The sequence below is a fragment of the Erithacus rubecula genome, assembly GCF_903797595.1.
Source record: "Erithacus rubecula genome assembly, chromosome: 2".
In the NCBI taxonomy this organism is placed as follows: Eukaryota; Metazoa; Chordata; class Aves; order Passeriformes; family Muscicapidae; genus Erithacus; species Erithacus rubecula.
Window position 1 is genome coordinate 71,522,659 of NC_136685.1, and position 26,604 is coordinate 71,549,262.

Consider the following 26,604-nt stretch of genomic DNA (forward strand, 5'->3'; position numbering starts at 1 on the left):
CACCTCCCAAACAGTCCTTTCCAACATGCCACAGCCGTGTCTCTGTAGGTCACTAAGCCCATGTGGTGACCCGGGGGCTTGCCTGGGAGCACCTCTCCTGAAGAAAGAGATAGGGCAAGGGGTTTCAGTTTCAAGAGCTTCAGTACTGGGCTTCCCCTTTTTCTTCTGTCTGTGTAAGAGCTGAGCCCTAATCCTAAACTCAGCATTCACCAATGTAAAAAGCAGGCTGGCTGCACCATCACCTCTCTTCATATAGCATTTCCCAGCCATGTTTCAGCTCCTAGGTGGGTAGCTTTTTGTAGGGCTGAGCTTTTAATCATATAACTAATACAAAGCACCAGAAATACATACCTGAAACATGCTGGGAACATCAGTTTAAAAGCAAGTCTGCCACAATCACCTAAGCCAGAAATGCATCTGGAAACACTGCTCTTACCACATGCTAACCTTTCCCCAAGCGTTCCCCTGGCAGCATGGCCTGAAGGACATGTCAGACAAAATAGACCACATTGTGAGCACAAGGTGGAAACTTCTCCATTTCAGAGAAAAAAAGTCAGGTGAAGCAGTTTCTTGCTATGAAAGTGCATGTGATTCTTTTACACGGGAACGGGGTAAATGACCTGATTTTACCAACTTGTATCTGTTGTGGTTTCCCCATAGCACAGACCAATTGAAGCTAGACACTTAAAGCTGTTAAGAAACTGAAAAACAACTTTTAGAAACTTTACACTTTGTTTTTAAACTTAGATCCAAGTGTAAGGATCATCTGCAGTCATTCACACAGTACACTATTCAGTTATGTTCCAAGTTCACGTTTTCTAAAAGATTTCTTCAAGGATGTAAGATTTTAATCTTTACAGTGGAAATTATTTTACAGTTAAATTACTGTATTTACAAACTTTGGCCTTTCTCTGTGGCATAGTTAGCATGAACATAAACACCTGCATTGATAAACTAGCAAAACTATTTCTACATGCAAATAGGGTAGTTTGTACACACAGAGGCAGGCAGATGGTCTGTCTATCCTCATAATTAGTTTACCATACAGAGGTCTGTTTCCACAGAATCATGAAATAATCTAAGTTGAAAGGGCTGGGTGGAGGTGCAGCCTGCCACTCAAAGCAGATCAGGTGGCTCTGAGTTTGTCCATTTGAGTTTCGAAAATGTCTGGTGATGGAGACTTCACAATCTCTGTCCTGGAGATGATTCTTTTTTTTTTTTTTTCATGATGATCTTTAGATTTTATTTCATGTGTACAACTGAAATTTCTCTCACTGCAGATTGTTGTCCTTTCACTGGATACCTGTAGGAAGAATACAGGTCTCTTTTCCATATGATCCACTGTAAGCATGGGACCATCCATCTTTACCTTTTCTCCTACAGCCAGAACAGTCCCAGCTCTTCATAGATCACACATCCCAGCCCCACCAACATCCTCTAAGCTCCTCTACCAGGCTCTATTTTGTTGGCAGCTCTTGTACTGGGGGAGCCAAACTGAGCACAACACCTAGGTACTGGTCTCACAAGAAAGGGGAAGTAACCACCTCCCTCAGCCTGCACACTGACCCAGGCTTCCACTCTCCACAGCTGCCCCCAGGCCCTTTTCTGCAAAGCTGCTTTTTATCCAGCCTATCTGTCCACAATTTGGCTGCAGAGATGCTTTGGGAAATTTTGGCATCTAGCCTGTAGAGGATTTAACTTCAGTATCAATGAGTTCACTTACATATCTACCAAAACTGCACCTCTTACAATTTAATCCAATTTCTCAGCTCTGCCTTACAAGGAAAACATCAAACCAAAGAGCCTGCAAAAAGACATGCATCCAGCACCACAAAATTCTACCCATGGATGAATGCTTTTTCCTGAAGAGGAGGTTGGTCTTTGTTGATAGTATTTCAACAGTGAAAGTTACTATACTAAAGTGAAAACAAAGTAGTAAACCCCATGTTTATCAGCAACACCAAATCAGATCTTTCAGTTGTCTCAACAGCTAGGTGTAGTGTATATAAGTGGTCAAAATAGTCTAAAGCTGATGGTGATTTTATTATATCTGGGGAAAGCATCACTTACAACGAAATATTTTATGAGATGTGCTGTGGTTTCCTGTTTAATTTAAAAAGAGATGGAATGCAGTAATTGCACTAAAGAAACCCACAGGTATTGTTTTCATAATCTATCTTTATTACAAGAGCCATGTTAATGCTATGAAACTGTCAGACAGTCTGGTTTTTACTTCTGAAAAACCATAGAATTTGTTAAAAAAATTACAGAGCATTTAACAAAAGAGAGTATTTCTAACCAGACCTATCTTACACAGAACTGCACAGAGCAGTCATCAGTGTCCCTCTCCAACACACTTCTCTGCTCACAGAAATGTTCACATCCTTTATGACAAGGTTGTCAATTCTTACATCTGAGGTGGGGTACTCAACTACACTGGTCCTTTTGGGAGATGCCTATGTGAAATACTAAACAATATGGTTTGAAATATACAGTGAAAAGGCATTCAAGAGAGCTTGGACAACAAGGGCAAACAAGGCAAAATTTTGCCAATCGAGATTGTTTGGCTTCTTTTCATTGTTGAATCATAAACCATCTGAAAACTTGGGCTGATACCACTTAATGTAATTCTGGCAAGTCTTACCCAGATTCATCATCAGGAATTGCAAGATCCTTTGGGCTTAAAAAGATTCTCAATTGCAGACTGGACTACAAAAAAAAAATCATTTTTCATAAAAACCCCTCAAATCCCACAGAGCTTCCTTAATTTATCTAAATGTTAGGATTTCTGGTTCAACAAATCTCAAGACACGATTTAGCCAGCACAACAGCTTTATTATACAATTTGAATTATTATACACAATTCAGTAAAAGCTCACAGGAGGAACAGCATGGAGACGTACCACTTTTTGGTATTTCCTTCAATTAGAGCCAAAGTGCAAGGTCTCCAATTAATTCCCAAGGTAAGAGAACAATACTTGGCTGTTAACACAAGTCATGTTAACACTTAAAATATCTAATTACTTAATGAAAAGGCCACATCTTCAAATGCAATTACAAATATTTTAATATAATAAACTTTTGGTTTCTTTTGGTATGACAAATTGCCACATATCCTACACCTAACCAGTAATGGATCATGGTTTCCCAAGGCATGTGAGAAAGCAAACAACACTGCCTCTGCATTATTCCATACACCTTAAAAATGAATGCCAGAAAATAACTGTTCAGGTGGAATTTTATTTCCTTCAGACATGCTGATGCTCTTCTTAAGACAAAAAAAAAAAAAAAAAAAAAAAAAAAAAAGAAAAAAAGGAAAAAAAAGGGGGAAAAGAAGTCCAATCCAAATTTTTCCATACACAGTATCTTGAGGCACAGGTTCCCCTACCCTTAAATGAATTTTTTATACAGGCTATATCATATGTTACAACATTGCTCCTATTTGAAGTTTTGGCACATTGACTTTTTGGGGTGAAAAAAATTCTTCTCTGTGTCCAGCTGCTACAATATGGCACAAAGTTAAAAGTTAACACTATGACTAAATACTCTGATGCTTTTTTGCTGGCTATTTTTGGGGTGCACATAAATAAAAGGCACACTTTTGCTGTCTCCTCTGAAATCATTTAAGTAATGATTTATGTCATGTCATTTATGTAACTTCCCAGCACTGCTCCAGGCCTGCTGGCCCAGTGCAAAAAAATATTTAAGTCAGCCTCCAGAGCTAGTAGCAGCTTTATATGCTTAACCAATGGTTTTTGTTTAGCATACTACTTCCACTGTGCTGACTACTGATGACAGGCCAACAGTGTTCCTGAAAATTACAAATCCTAAAAAAGAAAAAATAGGTTAAAATAAAATTATTTATATTCACTTACATGTCTATTTTCCAGATGTGTTCACAATGTTCAGAAAGTGCACATTTTGAAGTTTTGTTTCAGTATTACAAATGTCCATGACCTACACATTGCAGCAGTGCCACTTGCAACAGTATTGTTGAAGAACTGTCAACCTTGCCATGACTGACCCTGTTCTACAAGAGCATCATGAAAATACAATAATTCACTCTTAGCTGGAACTTAGTGTCCATAATATCTTCAGTATGGTATTTTTAAATATTTGCATTGAACTTTGTACAGCAGTCAGAATCTGAAAAGCAGAAGTTTAGTAGTTTCACGTTTTGACGCTCATTTTTACTTAAAATATTTTCAAGAATGAAAGTGATCTTACAGCACATGAAGAACCCTCAAAAATAAAAGCTCCACTAAGCATTACACACTGCTAAAAACTTACCCATATGATTTAGTTACTGATTTGTGGATCCTTACGAAATTACTTTTCGTGATGTAACAACAGATAACATTGATGAAATTATCATATATAAAAACAGCTTAGGTCTTAACATCAATGGTATGACAAACATATTTAAACAAGAATATTCTGAGTTAAGACTAGGGCTAAATTTAGCTCCTAAATATAGCTAAATTTAGGTTTAAGAGTTTAGACACTCTCAATTCAATATGCCTTTAAAAAAGGTAAAGTCCAACTTTCAGAAGAGTCTGTAAAAGAGCAATTTCAAGTAAGTCTGGAGTAATTAGGTATTGTGGCTAGAGTTACCATAAATATGTACTACATGCTGACTTGGCAAGATTGTGTTAGAAGAAGTGCGAGTTGAACCACTACCTTTGAAGGTTCTTGCTTTGGTTATCTTTAAAAAAACCTGACTGTTAAAATAACAGTGCAAGTTCACTATAAAGCCTCATGCCTCTTCTCGATGTTCTCTTACCAACTGATTTTCATTATGTCCACTGCCAGCAATGGACATTCTGCTTGGAAAATCCACCTCCTGCTGTGAAAGGTTTGGCTGAACCAAATGAAGAAAGTAATTCTGGTATCAGACTCAAATGGGAACACACTATTTCATTTAGTTCTTGTTAAGAGTATTTAAAACCTTCTTCACCTACAGTCTCTGAAACACAAGGCACAAATAGGGAGTGGACATTCCAGCAAAAGGTGATTGTCTGAAATTAATAGTCCACAGCAGTCTTCTTGTCCAGCACAATGAAAGATTTTAGCTGTCCAATTTTATGCCACATCTTCTAGATAATCTGCAACGTCGCTTAACTGAGAAATGGTAAGGTCCTGTGTGATGCTTTCGAGCTAGAAAATAAATAAAATTGCAAACTCAGAAATCACAAAAACAATATGTATTGTATCATGCATTCCTACATATACCTTTGGGCATCAAGCTCTTCCAGTGAGATTACACAATCTTTTAGGAGGTACTCAGACAGATCTTGAGATACTGGGGTAAACCTTTCTATGTTGGGCACTGAACCAGCTTCAAAAAAATGTTATACAACTAGAAAAACACAGTGAATTGTGCTACCAAAAAACCATTGAAGGCTTTTTGTTTTGTTGTGATTTTGTTAATCAATATAGCACCTAACTGAGCAAAGATATTAGGTGTAAAAACCGAATGTAACAAATAATAGAACCTTAACATACAACCTAGGAACTAAGGGTAACAGCACATTACTTCACAGAAGATTGGAGACAAAGTCAAGACAAGATCAGAAGAAAATAAAGAACAACAACAATTTAAAAATAATCATACTTTATCACTGGCATTTGACTCTTCTGTTCCCACAGAAATTTCATCTATTTCTTCACCAATACTGATGTCACTTTTTTCTGAGCGATGACTTGTACTAAAGAGAAAGAAAACCATAAGCACAGAAATAAGACATACTTATCAAATATCCATTTAAATATAATTTACTTTTTATCTGACATTTTACTGGAATTGCACTTCCTAGCAAGTTAGATGTGAAGTTACTTAAAACTCCTTAAAACTAAAGGTTTTCTACCTAAATGAAGCTATAATAAATACTGAGAAACATTTAGGCCCTGATCATACAATTTACAACACCAGTAGCTTCACATAATAAGTATGAGGATGCTAAATATTTATTGCTGACTACTCACGATGCTTTATTTTTCAGTTGACCACCTCAGTATACAACATAATTATTTACTAATTGTATTAATTGCTAAAACATTATTAAGTGCATGGTTCAGTAAAAAACCAAGCCTCAAACCCCTTCCCCAAAAAACCCAACAGGGTATCATGCTGAAGTTAGCAGCAGTTTTTAAGGAACTCATTATTCCTATACAAAAATAAAAACAAAAAAGATTTGGATGCTTTTTTAATCAGTAAACAAATCTATTCAAATAGCAAACTGAAGTTTACAGGAGTTCAGAAACACTGACAGATCCCAGTGATAGTGACTGCCATACTATGAAATAATTCAAATATGCTATTGGATATGCTTATACAGCAAAACATACTACCCTACTGAGGTATGATCCTTTTCTTACCTGTTGAAGTCATCAGCATATTCATCATCATCTTCATTTCCTAAATAAGATTTAAAATTTATTAATCAAACAAGTTTTCGCTTCAGGAAACTCAAAAATCCCAGTCTATTTCTGCACCAATATACATGGTTTGATAACCAGCAAAAGTGGGAGGAGATTAAATTACTTACACTGATTAGAAAGGCGAGTTATGTTTGTCATTATTTAATCTCAGTATTATTAACATAAACTGCTTCAAAACTGAACATACATTTTCAGGAAGTTAGCTGCACTGCTGAATACAAAACTTAAATACCCGATAGCTCTATTTTGAGAGAATTCATCACACTTTCTTCATATTGCACCAAAAGAAAAGCAATTTTCAAAGGTGTGGAGGGCAAGTAAAAGTGCCCCTGAAAATCAGTAATACTTATCAGGCTATCTTTTACCAAAAATATAAACCTGCTCTTTTCATAGAAATCTCAACAACAAAATTCATCACTTGGTGTTAACAAAAGCATGCACAGAATGAATCAAATTTTTGCTCCGTGTGTAAAATATTAACCCACAAGACACCAGTTTTCACTTTTCTGTATTTCTTTAGATCACACCTTGCTTTTAACATTAAGCTTCTCAATCTATGTTAAATAGAATAACGTTAAGTTAAAGCTGAAGATTTTGGTTCAATATGTGTATTTGAGTTTCTCAGATTCCTTTAAAAAGCTGGGCCAGAATTTATCAGTTATGGCCAAGCAAAAATATCAGAACTTCCTCATGTTTAGCAGTTACTTGCCTAATTCTAGTGATCCCAGCTTTGCATTCACCAACCGCAGGTCTTTTAAAACAGAGTTTCTATCCAGATCTGTAAACAAAAGCACTTATATCAGAAATTTGACTTTCACTCATCAGTAAGATCCCACTTACACAAACAAACCAACTATTTATAAGAAACGTTGTTTTATAGCAACCTAATGTACTTTTATAGTGTAGTATGGCAATATCATATTATAATTTCACCCTTGAACTCTGATAACATTTAAAAATTTGAGGAGTAAACAGCAATAATCTCCCATTACTCAGAGATTTACAAAATGAAAACAAATACCTCTAAAGAACTTGTACAAATGCTTTAAGAAAATATAAAGGAATAAGTCAATTTTAGTTTAAAACTGAGCAGTAGAATTATCTACTGCTTTATATACACACACAAAAGAAGTGACATAGATAAGTATTTCATGCTCCAAAGCATAAAAAGCCCCAGTGATAGCACAATATATCCTAACCAATATGCCATAATTCACTAAGAAAGCACTACTGTAAAGCACATTACAACCAGAAGGGGGCCACACCCTCTGAACCTGTAGCTCATTCATTTCATTACAGAAATAACTCCTACAATCATAAAACACAAAGATAAATGAAACTTACTATCAGACTCCTTTAGCAGAGGTGCACCAGTCAGGGAGCTTAACCCACTTTTTAGAGCCGGTGCATCAGAAAGGGATGCTAGACCTCCTGCTTTATTAGCCTCAGTTTTCCTGTAAAAACCAAATAAATAAGTACTCCACAGACCTGTAAAATATGCATCACTAGGATTTTTTTCTGCTACTAAATTGTCATTAAACTATAACAGCAATAATACAGCAAAAAAGAGCAAGGGAAAAGGACTATTCACACTGCAACCTTAAAAGCAGTAGGCAGTTCAAGTGACAACAAGTGACAACCACAACATTGACTGAGAAAGCCACTTTCTCACCCATGCAAAGACTTCTGTCTGTCTTCTCTCACAGACAGAGCACCTTCATCAGCATCACTATTTATGTCTAGGGACCTTTCATCATCCCCACATGTAAATGCAGCCAAAAGAAAAAAAAGATTCAGATAAAAATCAGTTTGTTTTGCATCTTAAAGAGATTACATCTGATGAAGTTATTAATTCTAAGAGCAGTCAGTTCACAGAATGAAAACCTCTTGGTTATAGGAAGACAGATCTCACCACATGTTAAAGTTTATTTGGCTACTACCTAGCTCAAATCCTACTTGCAAGTAAAGGATGAAAAAACACACAAGAGACCAAGATTTTCACATTCAGTTATTGCCAGAACTGTTTCCTATTTTGATTCCATTTCTATTAATAATGGACATCATTTGAATCATTCATTATATCTAGATCACCAAAATATCATGTGTAACATCACACATTAAATTCAAAATTTTGAACAATGGGTTAGAGACCTAGAGATAACGAGTGGCTGCATGATCTCTCACAGTGTCTTTAGCAACTGCTTGCTCTGAACCCTTCTTAAATGAACAGGCAAGATTTCCATAAGGAAAATACATTTTTGCAAAGAAAACAATGCTGGCAGCTATCCTACTTTTTTATCCCTTGGGATCCCACAAAGGGGATTCTAACTGAACAATATAGGGGTTTTTTGCTCTCTAGGTGTTGTTTGGAAGATAAAAATGATCAATTCAGCACACATAGGTCAGCTACAAGTAGCTTCTAGCTCATTTGTAAACAGGCTAGAAGAAAACCTTATTATGGGATGTTATTAGAATAGCTGCATCACAGTAACATTATGTGCTACAAAATACTACTCGGGGACTGTGACTCTTCTACAGACACATAACCACACATAATCCAGAAGCAACTTTTTCTGTAGGGAGTTTCTCTACTAGGAAAAAAAATCCTTCTTTCTTGGATTGTCTTTTAGAAGAAACCTGAGTTTCAAAGAAAATTTCCCCTGCTGTCATATGAAAATGCCCAAAAAATAAGAAATTTGTAAATATTATTATCATGCAGAAGTTTTTACAGACTTTTCTAATTTACCCAACTTATCATTTAGACTACCTGCTACAATGGTTATTTTGGTTAAAGGCTAGTTAAATGAGCTCTTGGGTAAAAAGGAGTAAATGCACTTAGATGCAGTTTTAATCTTGATATTAGCAATAAGAAAATGAGAAAAGAAGGTAGCATTAGCTGTAACACACAATATTTTCCAGAGTACAATCACTGCTCTTTGAGGAAAAAAAAACTGTCTACTCCAACAAAAACCATCCAACAAAAGCTGTATTATAAATAATCTTTCACAAACAGTCCACTAATTTACTGGAGAGACCTGGTTTACCTGGCATGATTACTTTGTGCTCTACCAGAAGGATCCTCCTCTAAGACTAAACATCTACTGTAGCAGTAATGCAAAAAAAGCTTATGCTGCTCTGCCCACTGTCAGCATAGCTGGGGGGAAAAGCCAACTGTCAAACTGACTTACAAATGATTCTGCAACTCCTTCTTAATGTCTGTTAAGCCAGTGCAATTCTCTGACCACTTGAGTACAGCAGAAGATCAGCAAGAAATGATTCTGAAGCATTGTTCAATACTGTGGTATCTAAGCTAAGCTTCAAAGCAACTCAACATAACAACACAAGATAGGTTTTTCAGTTTTATAACAAAACTGCTGTATAGTTCAGTCACTAGTTCTTGCTCCAAATGGCATTTTTCAGTCATCAGACTCCACAGATGAACAATTAAAAAATGTGCTTTGGATGCATCTGCAAAATTGGCACATGCAGAACTAACAACACTTCACTGAAAACATAAAAGGTGTTGCAATGAGGAGAGAAAATCCTCAGCCATAACAAAACTTTCCATATTATTACAGTCTGTGGAGCCAGTTTAGAGTGTTTTTTGTATTCCTTACAAAGACATACTGATATTTAATGCACTGTCCCTATCACTATCCACTTCCTTCAGCACAGATCACCACTGAAGCTCTGTTGCAAGAAGAAATGCCGATGTCTGTGCCTCATACCTGTCCATTCCACCAAAGAAACAGGCTGGGACACTAGATACCCTAACTGATGCACCTTAAAGTGCAGGTTCTTCCATTCATGGTACATCCAAGAGATCCCAGAGGACACTGTGAATGGAATGGAACGGAACAGAATCATGGAATACAACAAAACCAGAGACATTAATATTTTGGAAACAAAATGTTACAGAGCTGAACACTTACAAAAGCAAATAATGAAATAAATAATAGCTCTCAAAGGTCTGCAAGCATACAGTGGACAAAACAAACCATGTATTAAGAAGAACATCCATGTTACCTACCAGCTGTAAGTTCTTTCTGGTTTGGGTACAGGGTCATCAAAGAAAGAATCTCCCTCTACATCATCTTCATCCACAATTGGATCACTTTTTTCTTTGGTATTCAAGTCTTTGTTTTCTAGTTGAGGATCTAGTTTTATTTCATTAGGCAGAAGATGAATACTTCTTTTGCTTGCTTCCCCTGATGAGACACTTGTATCACTCTGAGTGTTTTCAGCAGCCTTGAAAGATAAAGACTGCAGTAAGCATTCGTGTCAAGTAATACACTAAGTGTATACATAAATGCACAACACATTAACATACACCTAGCATCACTTTTTAAAACATTACTAGTACTTTTCAGGATTTAAGTTCATTAGTATAATCAAGAATCACACAAAAAAAGTTGTTTTTTCACTTTAGAAAGTGTTATTTATTGTTACTGTTATTAGAATATTTTATTCCATCCTGTGCATTGCTATGCTATCTATATCACTTCTATTACAAAAACAAACCATTTAAAAATATCTTTATTATCAAATAAAGAAACCTGGCAGACAGACTGATTCTTACACTTTATTTATTTTGCAACATCTCTACAAAGGTTCTTAGTTATAGCCATTGCCTTCAAAAGCAATCAATTTAAACCCACGAAAATTATTCTAAATTCCATATTAAATGGTAATCTCTGCAATACAGTATTAGGTTTTAAAGTAATAAGCATAAGGAAACTGGAGTTACTGACACATTCTCTCAAATACTAAAACCAAAAATGACAAAAGCCAAGACTTTTAAAGTACATAACTTTCAATCTTCTTCCCATGCTTATGGCTTAGACCTACAGTCTAGAATGTAAGGACAATTCCATGTGCAACCTTTAACAAAAGTCACACAACTCAAGCTGCAACTTAGCATGGCTTTGTGGCCAATAACAATATTCTAATTTACCTTGATAATCAAGGTGCTGAGAAAGAAAAATGTTTTTATATTATTACCTAGCAAGGAGTACTGCTATTTTTACTTTCTCCTAGACTTACTAAAATTAAGCCAGTAAAAGATTTATTACATTAGCTTCCTTTCTACAAACTAACAGCAGTACAGTTTTGAAACAAAACAAAAAATATTATTTAATCCAGCCAATATATATGAAGGTTGTACTGTCTGAAGTATTTTTTCCATCAGTCATTAACTTTCACTCAGAAGGTTGAAGCCAAATTTTCAAACTAAAGGCCATCAAAGTTAAAATTACCTTGGCAGGTCTTTTTCATACCAAGGTTATTTTATCTCAGTCACAGAATCACATTGAATCGCTGGCAGTAGCTCAGTTTTTCTAGGGCAGGAAAAAACACTTAAACCCACAAGTGGCAGTAATAAAAATATTTTTATTTCCTATCCTAGAGGAACAGAATTGTTTTTGAAATTTAAGGCTATAACAAAAGATAGACTACTTTTCTGTTCTGGGCCTTGTATTGTGTCATGCCGGAAAAGTATAAGCACAACAGTTCATCTTTGCTTGGAACCATGTATGAAAGTTTTGCTGAGTGGAATAAATATTTTGAAATTGCAGAACATTTAAGTGAATGCTGTCATACCTGCAGTTCTCACTTTTACTCATCTCATGTATGTTATAAAGCTTTTCATTGCATTTAATCTTACCTTATTTGGTATAGAGTGTGCACTTGACCGCCCATCAGATGATTTTGATGTGGGGCACTGGCTGTCACCTAGAACTGGAGCCACCTAAGAAGTTTCAAATAAGCACTTACCAAAACTTATATTTAATTTTGTATTAAAAAAGCACTGGTGAGGTTGCATCTTGACTACTGCTTTCAGTTTTAGACCCCTCACTTAAGAAAAGATATTGAGGTGCTGGAGCATGTCCAGAGAAGGGCAGTGAGATCCATGAAGGATCTAGAAAACATGTCCTAAGAGGAATGGTTGAGGCAGCTGGTCTAGAAAAGAGGAGGCTCAGGGGTTGTAGTGAGGTGGGATATAGTCTCTTCTACTGTGCCTGTGGTGAGAGGTCTAGAGGAAATGCCTTATGATGAGACAGGGGGATTCAGATAATGTATCAGAAAAAGATGTTTCATTGTCATGGTGGTCAGTCATTGGAACAGGCTGCCCAGAGGGGTGCAGGAGTGGTGAACATCCTTGGAGGTGTTCAAGAGGCATCTGGATTTGGTGCTGGGTGCTGTGGGTTAGGAGTTACAGTGATGGTGCTATGCTGATGCTTGAACTGGATGACCTTAAAGGTCTTTTTCAATATTGATGATCCTATGATAATTGCATCCAACAAGAAATAAGGCTACCCTCCTCTCACTTGGACAGTATACAAACCTTGACACTGAGAAGACACCTGAGGGTAGAACTGGAGAAAACTGTGAAGTTACAGTCACATGCTATGGCTGGTATGGAAAACAGAGAGTGAGGAGATCCAGGAGGGACTCTCCTTTCTAAATTGCACTATGGGATTTGACACCAATACACTGCTGGCACGTGTCCCTCAGCAAGTCAGTTAAACACCCTCCAATACAGTGGACTGCTCAATGGAGTCACCATAACAGGACACTAACAGTCTGGCCAGCCACAAGGGTCTTGGCTTTCCTGGGGCATTCCCAGACTAATCAAACACAAGGAAATGCAAGGGTTAAAGGAAACATCCATTTCATGTGACAAAAAATTGCTATGTTAGAAGTCTATGACAACTACTCCTGAATTTTAGCTTTCTTTAGGACACTGAATGCATCCTGGGTGTAGAGAACTTTCTTTCAAGTCACAATCAAATGCTATTGGTTGGGTTTTAATCCACTTAATCAACATATTAAGTATCTATTCCATTCAAATACTGCTGTCATTGCCTCCAAGTTGTTCAATACTTTGATATATGTAATTTTAAGTACATATGTTTCCAGTGGAGTTTTAAAGCTTTTGACAAAACTCATTAGAGGCTTTTCAGGTCATATTAAAATTAGAAGTATGCCAAGGAAAACAGGTACAGGTAAAAGTGTTATCAAACCACACCAAAAATTAGAAAACAAGTGACACAGTGTTCTGTGTCATTTATCTAGATGTCACACTATGCTACTAGGCTGTAGTAGGATATTAATGAAGAGTCCTAAGGTGGTATTAAAAGTAATAGTGATAAGGTTTATCTCTTATCTCTCTAATTAAGTTGAAGGCATAATATAATAAAGACCTGAAACAGTATAATAGTACAAAAATAGCCAAGCATTCGTAATTTCAGTTTATTTCTCATCATTAAAAAGAATTAAAAAAGAATTATAAAGAAAGAAATTTCAAGTTATTGTTACTTACTTCTCCACCACCTAAAGTCTTTTTCTGCTGACACTTCCTAACAACCTCCAACAACAGGGGACCACCCACAACACCTTCTGCTTCTGTAATTCCCAAATCTCGAGCTAAGTTTTCTCGACCATCGAGGCCATTTAGCTGGGGGGACAACAGAAAAAAAAACAAGAATCACAACATTGAAATAACTGTCAGAAAATAAGATAAATTTTGCAATGTAAGAAAATTCTCATTTAACACAGCTCTACCTGAACTAAACAGTGATTATTTATCATGTCTTGCTATTGGTGGACTAAAGTAATAAAATCATAGAATCATTCAGGTTGGACAAGACCCTTAAGATCATCAAGTCCACCACTACACCATGTCCCTAAGTGCCATGCCTACACCTCTGTTAGATACCATCTATTGCATAATTTACTCCTGATCTGTACCTGAACTTGTCACAGATCATGCAAAGTTATTTTAAATATGCAAGACGCCATCATTACCATGCTTTGGGATTTACAAATTTATATGGCCAAATTACTTTAGCCTATCACATTTAAAAGTGGATCCAAGGACACTCAACCAGTGGTCCCAGAAAATTCATGCATGATGGGGAGTTGCCATTCCTGTGCACAGAGAACTACATTTGCATAGGTTAACATTTACTCTCAGTCTCTGTTTCACATTAAAAAAACCATGGGTTTGGACAGAAAAAGGAAAGAAAGCAATTCAGTATCATCCAAAAAACTCCACAAAAGAACCCCAACAACACTTTTTCAAACTGAACTTCACACTATAGGAAAAGCAGATTTCTACAGCAAACCCATGTCAGTTAACACAAACCCAGATGGCAACACTGCAAAGGGCACCAGTTCATCTGGATCTCTTATGATCATATAGTGACACTTCTTATCAGAACATAGGTCAAGCAAACACTGAAGTGAGCCACCACTAGTCAAGCACACTGGATAAAGAGACAGTACAAGTAACTGCTCAGAGACAGAGCCAGTAGAGATAGACAAAGTCAAATCTCTCAGCACCATACACAGCAGTCTTGGCCAGCTCACTTAACTTTGGCAAATTTCCTTTATGCTCTGCAATAGGTGAAATGGACACATTTACTGGAAAACAGAATGGGGTGTTTCAAAGAGCATAAGATGCCTTTACAATGCAAATGAAGCACAGCTCCTAAGAGTGAGTGGCAACACAACATGAAGTTGGCTGTTTTCATTTGTTTCTATTTGACAGCATGAACATGAATCTTCGTACAGATGTGTTCTAGTAATAAATTAGCAACTAATTTGGCTAAGGATATTTGGCAAAGAACAAAGTCATATGGGATTTTCTTTGAATAAGCCACTAAAATGAAACATAAGGTTCTGAGAAATAGAAGTCAACTAATTGAGTGATTTGAAAAAAAACTGGATTTTTAATATATTAACTATATAAACTGACTTCAAACAAAAATAAAAATACTTGAGATTTAATGAGAAATTTTGCAGCAAAATGAAACTGCTTCAAACACAAAATTATTATTAAAACCTTCATATCATAAAAAGAGACAAAGGGACAAAGATGACAAAACCCTCTAAAGCCTTAAAGCAATCACTTGGGCCACATAATCACTGTAAGTCCCTCCCAAATGAACTATTCTATTCAAACGCTTTTTGTCAAGTATATCTGCCCAAAGTCCTTTGTGCCACTGACATTTCTCTCAGAGTAGATGACTGACATGATTTTAATTTTCATGTAACAATACTAATTTCATAATATAACATAGTAAAGTTAGTGGCAAAAAATTTTGCAGGGGTGTGCAGGATTCATATACTATTATACGCTTCTGCAAAAATTAGCAGCTTGTTAATTCAAAATTAAATTATCTAGCACTGATTTTGATAAAGAGAAATATTCACATTAGCCCACTTTCCTGAAAAATGTATTTTCATGACACTTAGTACCTATTACAGACAAAATATTAAAAAATATTTTTAATAAAAACAAGTAAGTGGTTTAAACAAATCTGCCATAGCTTCTGCATTCACTGTCATGCACTTCAAACAGTGAGCACTGCATATAAACAAAACCAGTATATCTTACTGTGCTTGATTCAGGCTGAAAAACAGCTAAAGTAAAATCCAGATTGAAAAACCGTAGAAATTCTGCAACAAGACCTGCTACTAAGCGGCCTGAAAAGAAAATGAGAAGAGTTAAAATACACCAGACAGAAAGAAATCTCATTTCAATGATTTAACATTAACATCAGCACATACGGCTTCACAGTATGGACAGTCAGACATTCAGCAAACTACCACCTCAAGTTTGTATACCAACTCCCTAATCTTGAGCTTGGCTGTCATATCAAAATCATTTAAGCCAGTCATATTGCAAGAATATTACAGACTGCTTATAAAAGTCATGTGCAGCCTTTTTTTTAACTATTCAGATGTCAATTTTGACATTTGTCATATGTGTGCACTCACTCCTGTACCTCTACTCTTAGTTTTCACAGGTTACTGTTTCTACTGGTTTAGAATGTCTCTGAGTTAGCACAACCATAAGGCATTGACAAATATTAACTTCAATGCCTTAATCACCTTAATTAAAAATACAACTTCAGCAATATTAACTTTAAAAATTATAGGTTGAATTCTATTCTGAATGAGTAGTAATTAGGACATCTGAAAGGAACAAAAGTATATTTAATGTAATGGAAACTGCACCGTTAATAAGATACAAAGATTTAATCCTGTGTCTCTTATTTTTATTATCTTGCAAAGTATATACTAAACAAAGAACTTACCATCCTTTGTACCTAAAAAACTCTTCAAGCTTTCATTTACCAGAGGTGCTTTGTTCTGTCAAAAAGCAAAAGTCAAACAGCAATTAATGTCATCTACATGCACTAGCAAGAACCTGAAAACCACAGCAAGCTGGTGTTTTGGTGTACTCTGCTGCACAATGACACCCTGCCTGTGCAATTCACTTCTTAAAAATCTACTTTTGTGTGAATTCTACAAGTGTAAGTAAAAGCTATATAGCAATAAATTTATTTAGGCAAATAAATAAATTTTAATTTAATTAGATTTGTTTCAGAGCTAAAGTAATTTCTACAAAATTCTTCATAGCATACAGATATTTATCTAATGACTAAAGAGGTAAGCTAAGCAGATAACTTCCCAAGTTGTTCCTCTACTATAGTCCAAAGTTTAAGGCAATTCAGACCAACCTCCTACTAAATGGAAATTTACAAATCTGCAAAATGTGGACCATGCTAATTATTAGAACACAAATCAATATTAATCTTCTATTAATTAAAACAAAAGACATTCAAAGACATTATGATTTTTTTTTTCTCCCTTGTTAGATTTGCCCTCTTCAATTTTTAAACTTTAAATTTTAAATTTTTAAACAAATCAATATGTTATGTCTGGGATTGTCAAAATCATTTTGGATTTTTTAAAACAAATTCTAAATGTCATTCCTTAGATGGAATGGATATCCTGGGTAAGGAAAAGATCAGATATAGGTATTTATTACTACACTTGCAAATGATAATAGACAAGAAAGTGCTACTGGAAAAAAGAAAATCTTGCTTAATATTTAAGAATTTAGAATAGTGGTATTTATATGCCACCAGTGTCAACAGTGTAAATTTAAAATATCATGATACATGCAAGCTCTTTGAGAAATGTTGAGCTGAAATGTATTGTAGCAAATCTCTCTTAACGTTACTTGAACATTGCTACTACTCCCCAGGTAGTGTGGGAGGTTATTCTCTGGGTGCTCTACAATATCCTTCCTATAAATCTTCCCATAAGGAGATGGCACTGCTCTTCTGTATCACTCTTCCACCTCATCTTCTTCAGTTACCTTATGTTAAATATCTGGAATATGGAATCTCATATATTAGAATAACTACTAACTATATCCTTACTAATATTCCAATATTGCCTGTTTCAGTTAAGTATTTTTTCCAGAAAGAAAAATCATTTAACCAGGAGAGGAACAGAACAGTTTTCCATTCCTCCCCTTTTGAAGCAAAGAGGCTGGACATACAGCACTGTATTCCCCAATTCTAGAAAATGGAAACAGAGGAAACGAAGCAAAGTTGGCAGTAGAAGAGGCCACAAAACTGGTATCTGTATACCACAGCAGTACTGTTACACAATCATGAATAAATATCTCATTCCCCTAATATTAATATATTGCCAAAGTATCAGTACGTAATCCATCTCTTTATTGAGAACTCATCCTTAAGTGTTAAAGGAAATTATTCTGAAGCAGACCTACAACATTCTTATGGGAAATACCATAAACATTAGCATTGGCATTTTACTGGACTAAACTGCTTTTGAAATTGTCAAAGCATCCCAAAGTAATGTTTTCAATTTCAAAAGACATTATTCCAATTTCATAAAATCCTGATCAGTCAAGTAGATATCTTTTTAAGAGATGTATTTGATAGAGAAAATATTTAGCTATTCTGGTCAACTGGACAGAAGCCATATAAACCCAGCAGAGACAGACACTTAAAATAATAATTTACTTAACAATTCCTATTTTTAAACATCAGGAAACACCCTGATGGTCCTGTTTGGTGTCCTTTATGGATCTTATGCAGAAATACATCTTTTTATCTTGTTGCATTTCACAAACAGAAAGTATTAAAGCTATTATATTTAATTCTACACAAAGGATGTTTTTTCTGATTTATTTTTTAAGGGTCTCTTACCTCTACTTTCTCTTGTTCTTCTAATGCCAAAAACACAGCTGCTCGTAACTCTGCCTGCCAAATAAAAAAACAAAACAGCATTTATACAAGCACTTCTTTTCCTAAGCAAATAGGATGCAAAGAGCTAGCAAGTAGCTTTACAGCTATTTGTTTCTCCTCAAGCAATTTGGCATGGACTGTAGTTTGTATCAGTGCAATTAAAACACTTAAGATTACAGGCAATGTTACTTGAGGCAGACAAATAAGTTTCCTGTCTGAGAACAAGGCAGGGGGCAGCATAATTTGATACAAGACTTCCTAAATTATTTCTTTGCACATAAAAAGATTCCAAAGTACCTAAATTATCTCCTATTAGTTTCTTCTGAGAGTTAAACATCCATCTCTTTCAGGCAGTTCCAGAACACCCACCCTTAATTTACAATTCATTCAGGAAACACAAACAAGTAGGCTGAAATAACCCATTAGAAACTAAACATTAAGACATACAAATTGCTATGATTTCTTGTCAGATGACACTCAAAACCCCAGAATTTCTCCAGGAAAAAGAACATGATCACAGTCATTCAAATACTCCTGAGAGTAATAGTTTACCTTGCTGATTCCAAAAATATTATTATAAAGAGTCAGGATTCTTCTAAGGACTTTGAATATTGAACCTTAAGCCTTGTGCAGCTTTTTTCTCATATATATTTTACAAGAAGTAACTAAACATGAAGTAACTGGTCCCCCCTCAAAAAAAAAAATAACCAAAAGCAAATACCCACCCACCAAAAACCCCAACAAAGCAAAAAAAAACCCAAACCAACCAACCAACAACAAAAAAAGAACAACCCAAACAAACAAACAAACAAACAAACAAAAAACAACCACAAAAACACAACCAAACCAAACAACCCAAACACCCTTCATGGGAAAAACAAATACTTTTTTTAAGCAAATTCCTCTCTGGACACCTAATTGAAAGACAAAATATAATGCAAAAAAGCTAAAAGGTTTTCTCACCAAAAGAAGAGTAAAATGCTTATAACAATTATATGCAATAGTCATACTGACACTGCAATCACAGTTTTTCAGTTGCTGGGATACAGCATTCAATCAGAAAATCCTCTTATAAGTAATTAATTTATTTATTATTCTTATCTTTTTCAGGTGTTGGGGTATAGCTGTCAATTGGTGAGACCTTTTACATACCCCATTAACTTAAATATTATTCTTACAAAATCAGTTTTCATATAACTTTGCAACCAACAGCTAATAACTTACTTAGTCTTACCTCACTAACATAAATCTGAAACAGTTACAAGGCTTTCTTTGTCACTCAGGCTACAGAAACCAAACATATTTACATAAGAGGATAACAAAAATAACAAAGCATTCCTGACTGGCTGTTACAACTGTTCAAAACAAAACACACCAGTCAATGCCTGTGGGTAGGGGCAAAGCCCCTTAAGGGTCTGGATCATAGGACTGGAGAATAAAGTTGTCTAAAACAAATTGCCAGTACATTAGCTAATCCACAGTCTGACCCGTTCTGAGACTCTGGAACAATATCAAACTGCCACTTTTTTTTTCACCTAACTGGGATTGTTTGCCTGATCCACTCCTCTATGTCCAATCCAACAGCTTTTAATTATTAATGGAGATGCCTTTTTTCCTTTTCCTATTTATTTAATGACACATAGTCAATATCTCTCAGATGTTCCCATTCCCCATGAATAGCTGGTTCACCTTTAATTGCTTTAGTGTCCAATCAATAAACTTTGGGTCAGGAGCTGACCACCAGAAGGCAACACCACTGGTATTTACACCTCCCTTTATCTTACCTGCATCATCTAGAACACCACCCTAAAGCTGTTTCACAGATACACCGCCCTTCAATCGACCCTCCCATCCTGCCAGCAATGTTTGAAGTTACACATTCCTGTACTATCCCCACAAGGAAAGTTTACACTACTGCAACACACTGACCTTCATCCTTTGAGGTGGGTACCTCTCAACCATAACACAATATTCTAAAAATATCTCAGTAAATTTAGACAAAGAACCATAGACTAGAATTTGTGTGAGGTTAAAGCAGTAATTCTCAATTTCATGCAGAAGAAAGTAAAAAGCAACAATAAAAAATGTGAGGCCAAAGAAATAATCACTCTACAACAAAATGAATCATATTACACCAGTAGGATGGACAATGTCATAGAGGCTTTTCAGGACCTGAGGCCATTCATAGAGAATTTGAACACCAGAGATTCAGATCACCATCATCAGGTATGGCCACAGCAATTTGCTCCCACCAACAGATACAAAAGTTTATATAACTACAGAGATTAATAATCCACTTACAGTGTTCTTCTCATACTTCTTTTTTTAATGGTATGAACAGGTTGTATTTTCTTTGTCCTAGCAATTTTTGGCACCAGCCCAAGAGGTGTTTCATACATTGTTACAATCTGCTCTTGTCATTCTCCATACCTCCCTGTTCCACACTGCCATTCTACTAGCAGTGTTCAACATAATCCAAATAGACTGTGAATAATTTTATTCACCATCCAGTAGTAAAGCAGACCAAAGCTCGGTATTCTAATTCCCAACCCATATTCTTTCTAATTCTTCAAGAAAACAGGACTATGTCAACAGAGACAGATGTTGATGAGTAAATGTCTATCACTCTTATATCCATCAAGCCTACACACTTCTTTCTCATACTATGAAAGATATCCATTCTCTTCTATCCTTAAGGAGTTTTATCAGGCAAGAGCTCATGTCAATGAAACAGCAATTTGGTTTCACTGAACTTGGCTAAAACAAGTAAGGCTATCATTGCATATGACAAACACTGTCTGTGTTAGAAAAATGTATGGGCCAGTGTTTTGAAACAAAATTAAATTTTCTATTTTCCTCCCGGGCATTTACAGCTCATCAGACAGCACTGGTTTTTACTGACTGTTGCTGTATTATAAATCAGAAATTGTAGTCTGTGAAAAAAGCATGTTTTCTGCACTGAACTACAGTATCCCTCTTTAGAGCCTGGATAAGCAAACCCTATTCCAAATAGAGACCCTTTTGCATGTACCCTAAGTACTGTCCATGAAAACAGCTCCCTTAATCTGCAGTTCTCTGGAAAGGAGGATAACACTTCTTACTATCAGGAGAGCTCCCCAAATATACATTTTGGGCAGCATCTCAAAAAATGTCAATCTAGTTCAGAAATATGCTTTTAATAGGAAGACAACAAGCACCTCCATTAAAAAGGTTATGGGCTTGATTTAGCAGTATGCTTCTAAAGCCATCCACAGCATCTTACATAGCAGATACTGGATGAAAAATAAAAGGATAAAACAGAGACCATTCAGGACCTCTACTCTGTTACTACCTTCCACTTGCAGACTCCAAAATATGTAATGTTTAGCACGTCCATGGAATTTCTGGGGGTGTTTTTGGTAGTATTTGTCTTTGATTGTGCTAGAATAGATTTGTCCAGGACTTAAACAAGAGATCTGATTTTCCTAAGACAAAACTAGTGACAATGTTTTCCAACGGGAAAATATTTGCAAACTTCAAACATATGTCTACACCTCAAAGGATGTAGGCACACCAGTGGCCAAGATGATTTCTTATAATAAGCACTGGATGTGTCTTGCTGTTTGCATTCTGTCTCCTTTGTACAGCTACATAACTCACCTTCAATCCCAATATCCCAACACCTTCCAAAAAAGATCTCATCAAAACAATATTTTCCTATCAAACTTTATTCATACTTTCTGTTCCTGGGGCAGTATTTCATATGAATGAACAATGGTTTTCCAACACTGATCTCCAAATGCTGAGGAATACTAGGTAAAAAAGTACTTTAAGCTCACTTTAAGTGCTTTAGCATCATAAACTGCTTTGTACCTAAAGAACAGCTGAGTATGACATTGAGTGTGAGCTAACAGAGCCTTGCTGTCTGCTTCGTGCATCTCTCAACATTTCTACAAACCCTTAGAGTTCAGCAGCTTTTGCAGAGGAAGTCCTGGGCTTCTTTTTTCAAGAGAGAAACTATAACACAAATTTAAGCCTCCCAAATGCATATGCTACCACTCTTCTCAACCCACTTCAGCAGCTGAACACACACTTTTTGATAAACACCTCTACCAGTCTATATGCATCACAAATCCAAGGCTGGTGTCAAACCATAACCAGCAACATCTTTACCAACACTACTCAGCAGTACCTTTTTTGTGATTTCCATCTGCAAAATCTGTAAAGGCTCCCATCCTTGAGCATGTGGTGGGTATGCTCTGCCCCACTGTCTGCTAAACTTCGGAATCTTAGCTAAGTGACATAAAGGACTGATTGTGCACACATAATCCTTTAGACACAAATGAAGTCCTGAACTAGGAGTGGAACCAGTCAGACTCCTCGCTGAGAAAACAATGAGGACCATTTTGACATTTAAATGTTGAATTTCAGTTAGTTTATTTGAAATAATTAAAATGTGTTATATTTTATTTACTTTATAACAAAAAAAATAGATGCTACAAAAAAAAATCTTCTCCTTGAATCCAAGAATTAAGTTGATTTTCTGGTATGAACTGCTTCAAAACAAATATATCACAAAATGCAGAAAACAAGAGGTTACACTGCAGTGCACAGCATGTTCGTCATGACAGTTAATAATCCTAAGATATTTAAAAGCACTGCTCATTACTCACATGGATTGAAAATGCAAAAGTAAACAGGACAATTTAACTGACTTGTGCACATGCTTATATTAAAAAATAGTACTTTTATCCTCTCTAACATCACATCACTTGCCCGTACCTCAGCTGTCTGGGTTTTGAAGCAGATTAGTAAGAAATCAGCAGTAGCACCTGGCCAAAAAGCTTTACTAGGTATATGACATTAGTGATGATAACCCCCTTGTGTATGTAACTGTAGTAACAGCAAGCTGCAGAGAAGATGGAAAATTCAGGTAACATAAACTATTGCAAAGCCAGAGATTAAAATATAGAAACCAAAACAAAATAACAAAGAAACGCACAAGAAGCGTAATGGCTCCTCTTGCTCAGATGATGACAGCTTCCCTAGGAGAAGGATCACATTCTCTTCAAGACAGAACACCCTATTTGTACATTATCACATAGAAACAGTGATAATTTTCACTGAAATACAAGTATCTACAGTTATATTGTCTGTTTACAGAATTCATTAGAAAGCAGCTTTATTCATCAGACCTGTTCCAATGAATGACAAACTATATATAGTATACATCTGTACTATATACATATATTTATGTATGTGTGTATATGTACACATATATATTGCAGTATAGAGATTACAGGAAATTCTCAACTGCAAGCAGCAATTTTATACATTTATACAACTTCCAGTTTTCTCAATATTACTTTATTAATTACTCCAGTGTTCAAACTTTAAGACAAATACAAAAATCATTAACAAATTTTAAAAATGTCATACAAGTAACATTCTTTCAGCTGAATAATTTACATCAACACCAATGCACCCAAGAAATTAATCTCAAAATAAGAATAAACTAATAAATTGCAAGCCATTATAAAATCAGGTTTTAGTAGAGAACTAAATTATGACAATAAGTTTCTTTCTAAATTACTCTCATTATGTCACAAAATGTGTGACTGATACATTCTATCTGCTAAAATAATTCCCCTTGAATTCTAATCCTTCCAGTGCTTTATACCAATGCAGTTACACATTGACCACGTATTTTTCTCTTTAATGTAGCTACTTCAATGAATCACAAATACTTTATTGTAGCTTTCTATCCTCATCCATCTTGAAAAGTGGTCAGTGTTCATTCTAAAGCATGAAATAAGCATCAGTTTCGATAACATGCAAATGTTCAGTTTTACCACATAATAAAAAATATTGATACATAATAGATAAACCCTATTAAACAAAATCAAGTTTAATTAATTTTAATAAAAAGATGAGTACAACTTTTTAAATGGATGGTGTAATCGAATTTCAATTAAAAGATGTCAGTTTAAGAGGCCCTGTTCCAGCTTAATTCTTCCAGCAACAGGTTTTTTTGTCAGGTAACAGCAGAACAAAACCTGTAAGTCATTAACACTACCAATCAACACTCATCAAACTCACATACCAATTAAGTTTACAGCTAAGAAAAAACCACCATGAGCTCCTCCAGTCAAAAGCCTTAGTCATAAGCATACCAGTTATTCAACAGTAATGCCTTTTATTAAAGAGAGACATAATCAGTCTCAAGGAGGCTGCATTTTGTATTTTTCTAAGTCATTTGCTAATTTGCAGTAATGGCACCTTACACAGCATTGGATACTGCACACTTAAAGCATTATAGAATACTGAACTGCAATAAATTTATTCACATAAAACTCAATGGACTGGCAACTATAGTATGAAAATTTACATACTACACAAGGGGGGAATTAAGAAACACAGTTCATGAGCTCAATGTGACCCAGCTGCCTTGCTATGCTTTATAAAAATTACAATTTTACTATCACCATACTTGCAGCATTAAACAGTATGTGAATGGTTAACAGGTAGCCCAAAAGGACTCTCTGACATCTATTAGACAAGTCTCACTACTCAGAACACAATTACTTGAGTTAGAATCTTCATTCACTTACAGAACATACATAAGGATCATCAACCTGAAAGGGATGAACAACATGGTTTTGAACATTATTTTGCTGAAAAGTGTGACTAGTTCAAAATACAGCAAACTTGAAAGTACATACACAAAGATGCTCTCACTTCTATAAATCACTTCAGTTGTTGAACTGTTCTTGAAATATCAGCAATGACCATCCACCTCTGGAGACTTAAATCAGAGCACTGTGGATAAACACCACCATCCCTGATATGAAAGCTACACTTCATGTCTCCTCTGGCCTTGAAGGAAACCCATTTATTTTTAGAATTCCATATCTGTGTTGCTCTCTATCATACACAATAATTATTCCTGGAAGCTTTTAATTTGAACAAGAATCCAAGGAGCCAATTTTCCTGCCCTTTCTGACATAAGCTCAGGCTGCACCACAGACTCATCAGCAGTGTGCACTCCATCTCCCGTATATTTTCTTAACATAGCGCTATTTGCTCCCTGCAAGCGGGTAGCACGCCCAAAGAGTTTCCAGACTTGGCAAGCCCTCAAGGCACAACTGATGCAACCCACACTCAAGAAGAACAAGTGCTCAAATAGCGACCCACAACTCCCGCTGGAAATTTTCCGTAAGGGCTTTCCGTAGCGAAGCAGGGACTCACTTCACCGACCCCGTCCGGCCCCGCGCCGCTGCCCGCTGCTCCCAGGCAGTCCCCCAGAGCGGGGAGCCGAGAGCCACCGCGCACAGCCGGGCCCGCGCTCCGCCCGCCCGGGGATCCGCAACTCCCGCGGCCGCGGGCGGCGCCGTGCCACGGCCAGGCCCGGGCCCTGGCCCCAGCTGCACGGGCGGCCGGGCAGCACCGCGGGAAAGCGGGCGCCGCCGCCAGGCCGCGCCGCCGAGGGAGCGCTCCAGCCGGGAGCGCCGGCTGCGAGCGGGAGCGAGAGGGGACGCAGCCTCGGTCCGCCCACGAGGCGCCGCCAGCGCCGGCCAACGCTCCCCGCCGGCGGGAGGCTCTTCTTCGCCCACCTTAATCTTATTGAGCACCCCGCTGCTCTCCAGCGTCTGCACCAGCAGGTCCCGCAGCTCCGTGTCCTCCTCCGCCGCCGCGGCCATCTTGCTTCTCCCTGACAACCGCCCAAACCGCGCTAGCGGCGGGACCGGCCCGGCAGATTCGCCGCCGCCGGCGGCAGCAGCCTGGGGCGCACCCGAGGGAGCGGGGCGGACCGGACCGGTGGCCGCCCGCAGCGCCGCCCCGAGAGGGGACGCACAGAGGCCGCGGCCGCCAGGCGCTTTTGCCGCCCGCTGAGCCTGGAAACTGCGGCGGCGAACGCGCAGCGCGGGCGGCGGGCGGGAAGTTCAAAGCGGGGGCGGCGGTAACGGCTGAACTGGAGAGCGGAACGGCTCCTCAGACCCGCTGAAGTGCTTATAACTTTTCTTGAAGACAAGTCCAACAATGACCAATAATTTCGTAAGTTGGGAATGTTCCCAGGGAGCGAAGCAGGGCGCTGCGGGAGGCTGGCTAT

General features: G+C 37.0%; 1 protein-coding gene across 1 annotated transcript; it reads right to left on the reverse strand.

The window, feature by feature from the left end:
- Nucleotides 1–2,814: 2,814 nt before the first annotated feature.
- CEP43 (centrosomal protein 43) lies at nucleotides 2,815–26,397 on the reverse strand. Its single transcript, XM_079298640.1, has 12 exons — nucleotides 26,108–26,397; nucleotides 18,477–18,530; nucleotides 16,545–16,599; nucleotides 15,842–15,930; nucleotides 13,763–13,897; nucleotides 12,104–12,187; nucleotides 10,472–10,689; nucleotides 7,786–7,895; nucleotides 7,151–7,219; nucleotides 6,379–6,418; nucleotides 5,615–5,708; nucleotides 2,815–5,157 (listed from the first exon to the last, which is right to left on the reverse strand). Exons 1-12 carry the CDS (start codon nucleotides 26,192–26,194, stop codon nucleotides 5,083–5,085), a joined length of 1,110 nt encoding a protein of 369 aa, XP_079154766.1. The 5' UTR covers nucleotides 26,195–26,397; the 3' UTR covers nucleotides 2,815–5,082.
- Nucleotides 26,398–26,604: the final 207 nt, after the last annotated feature.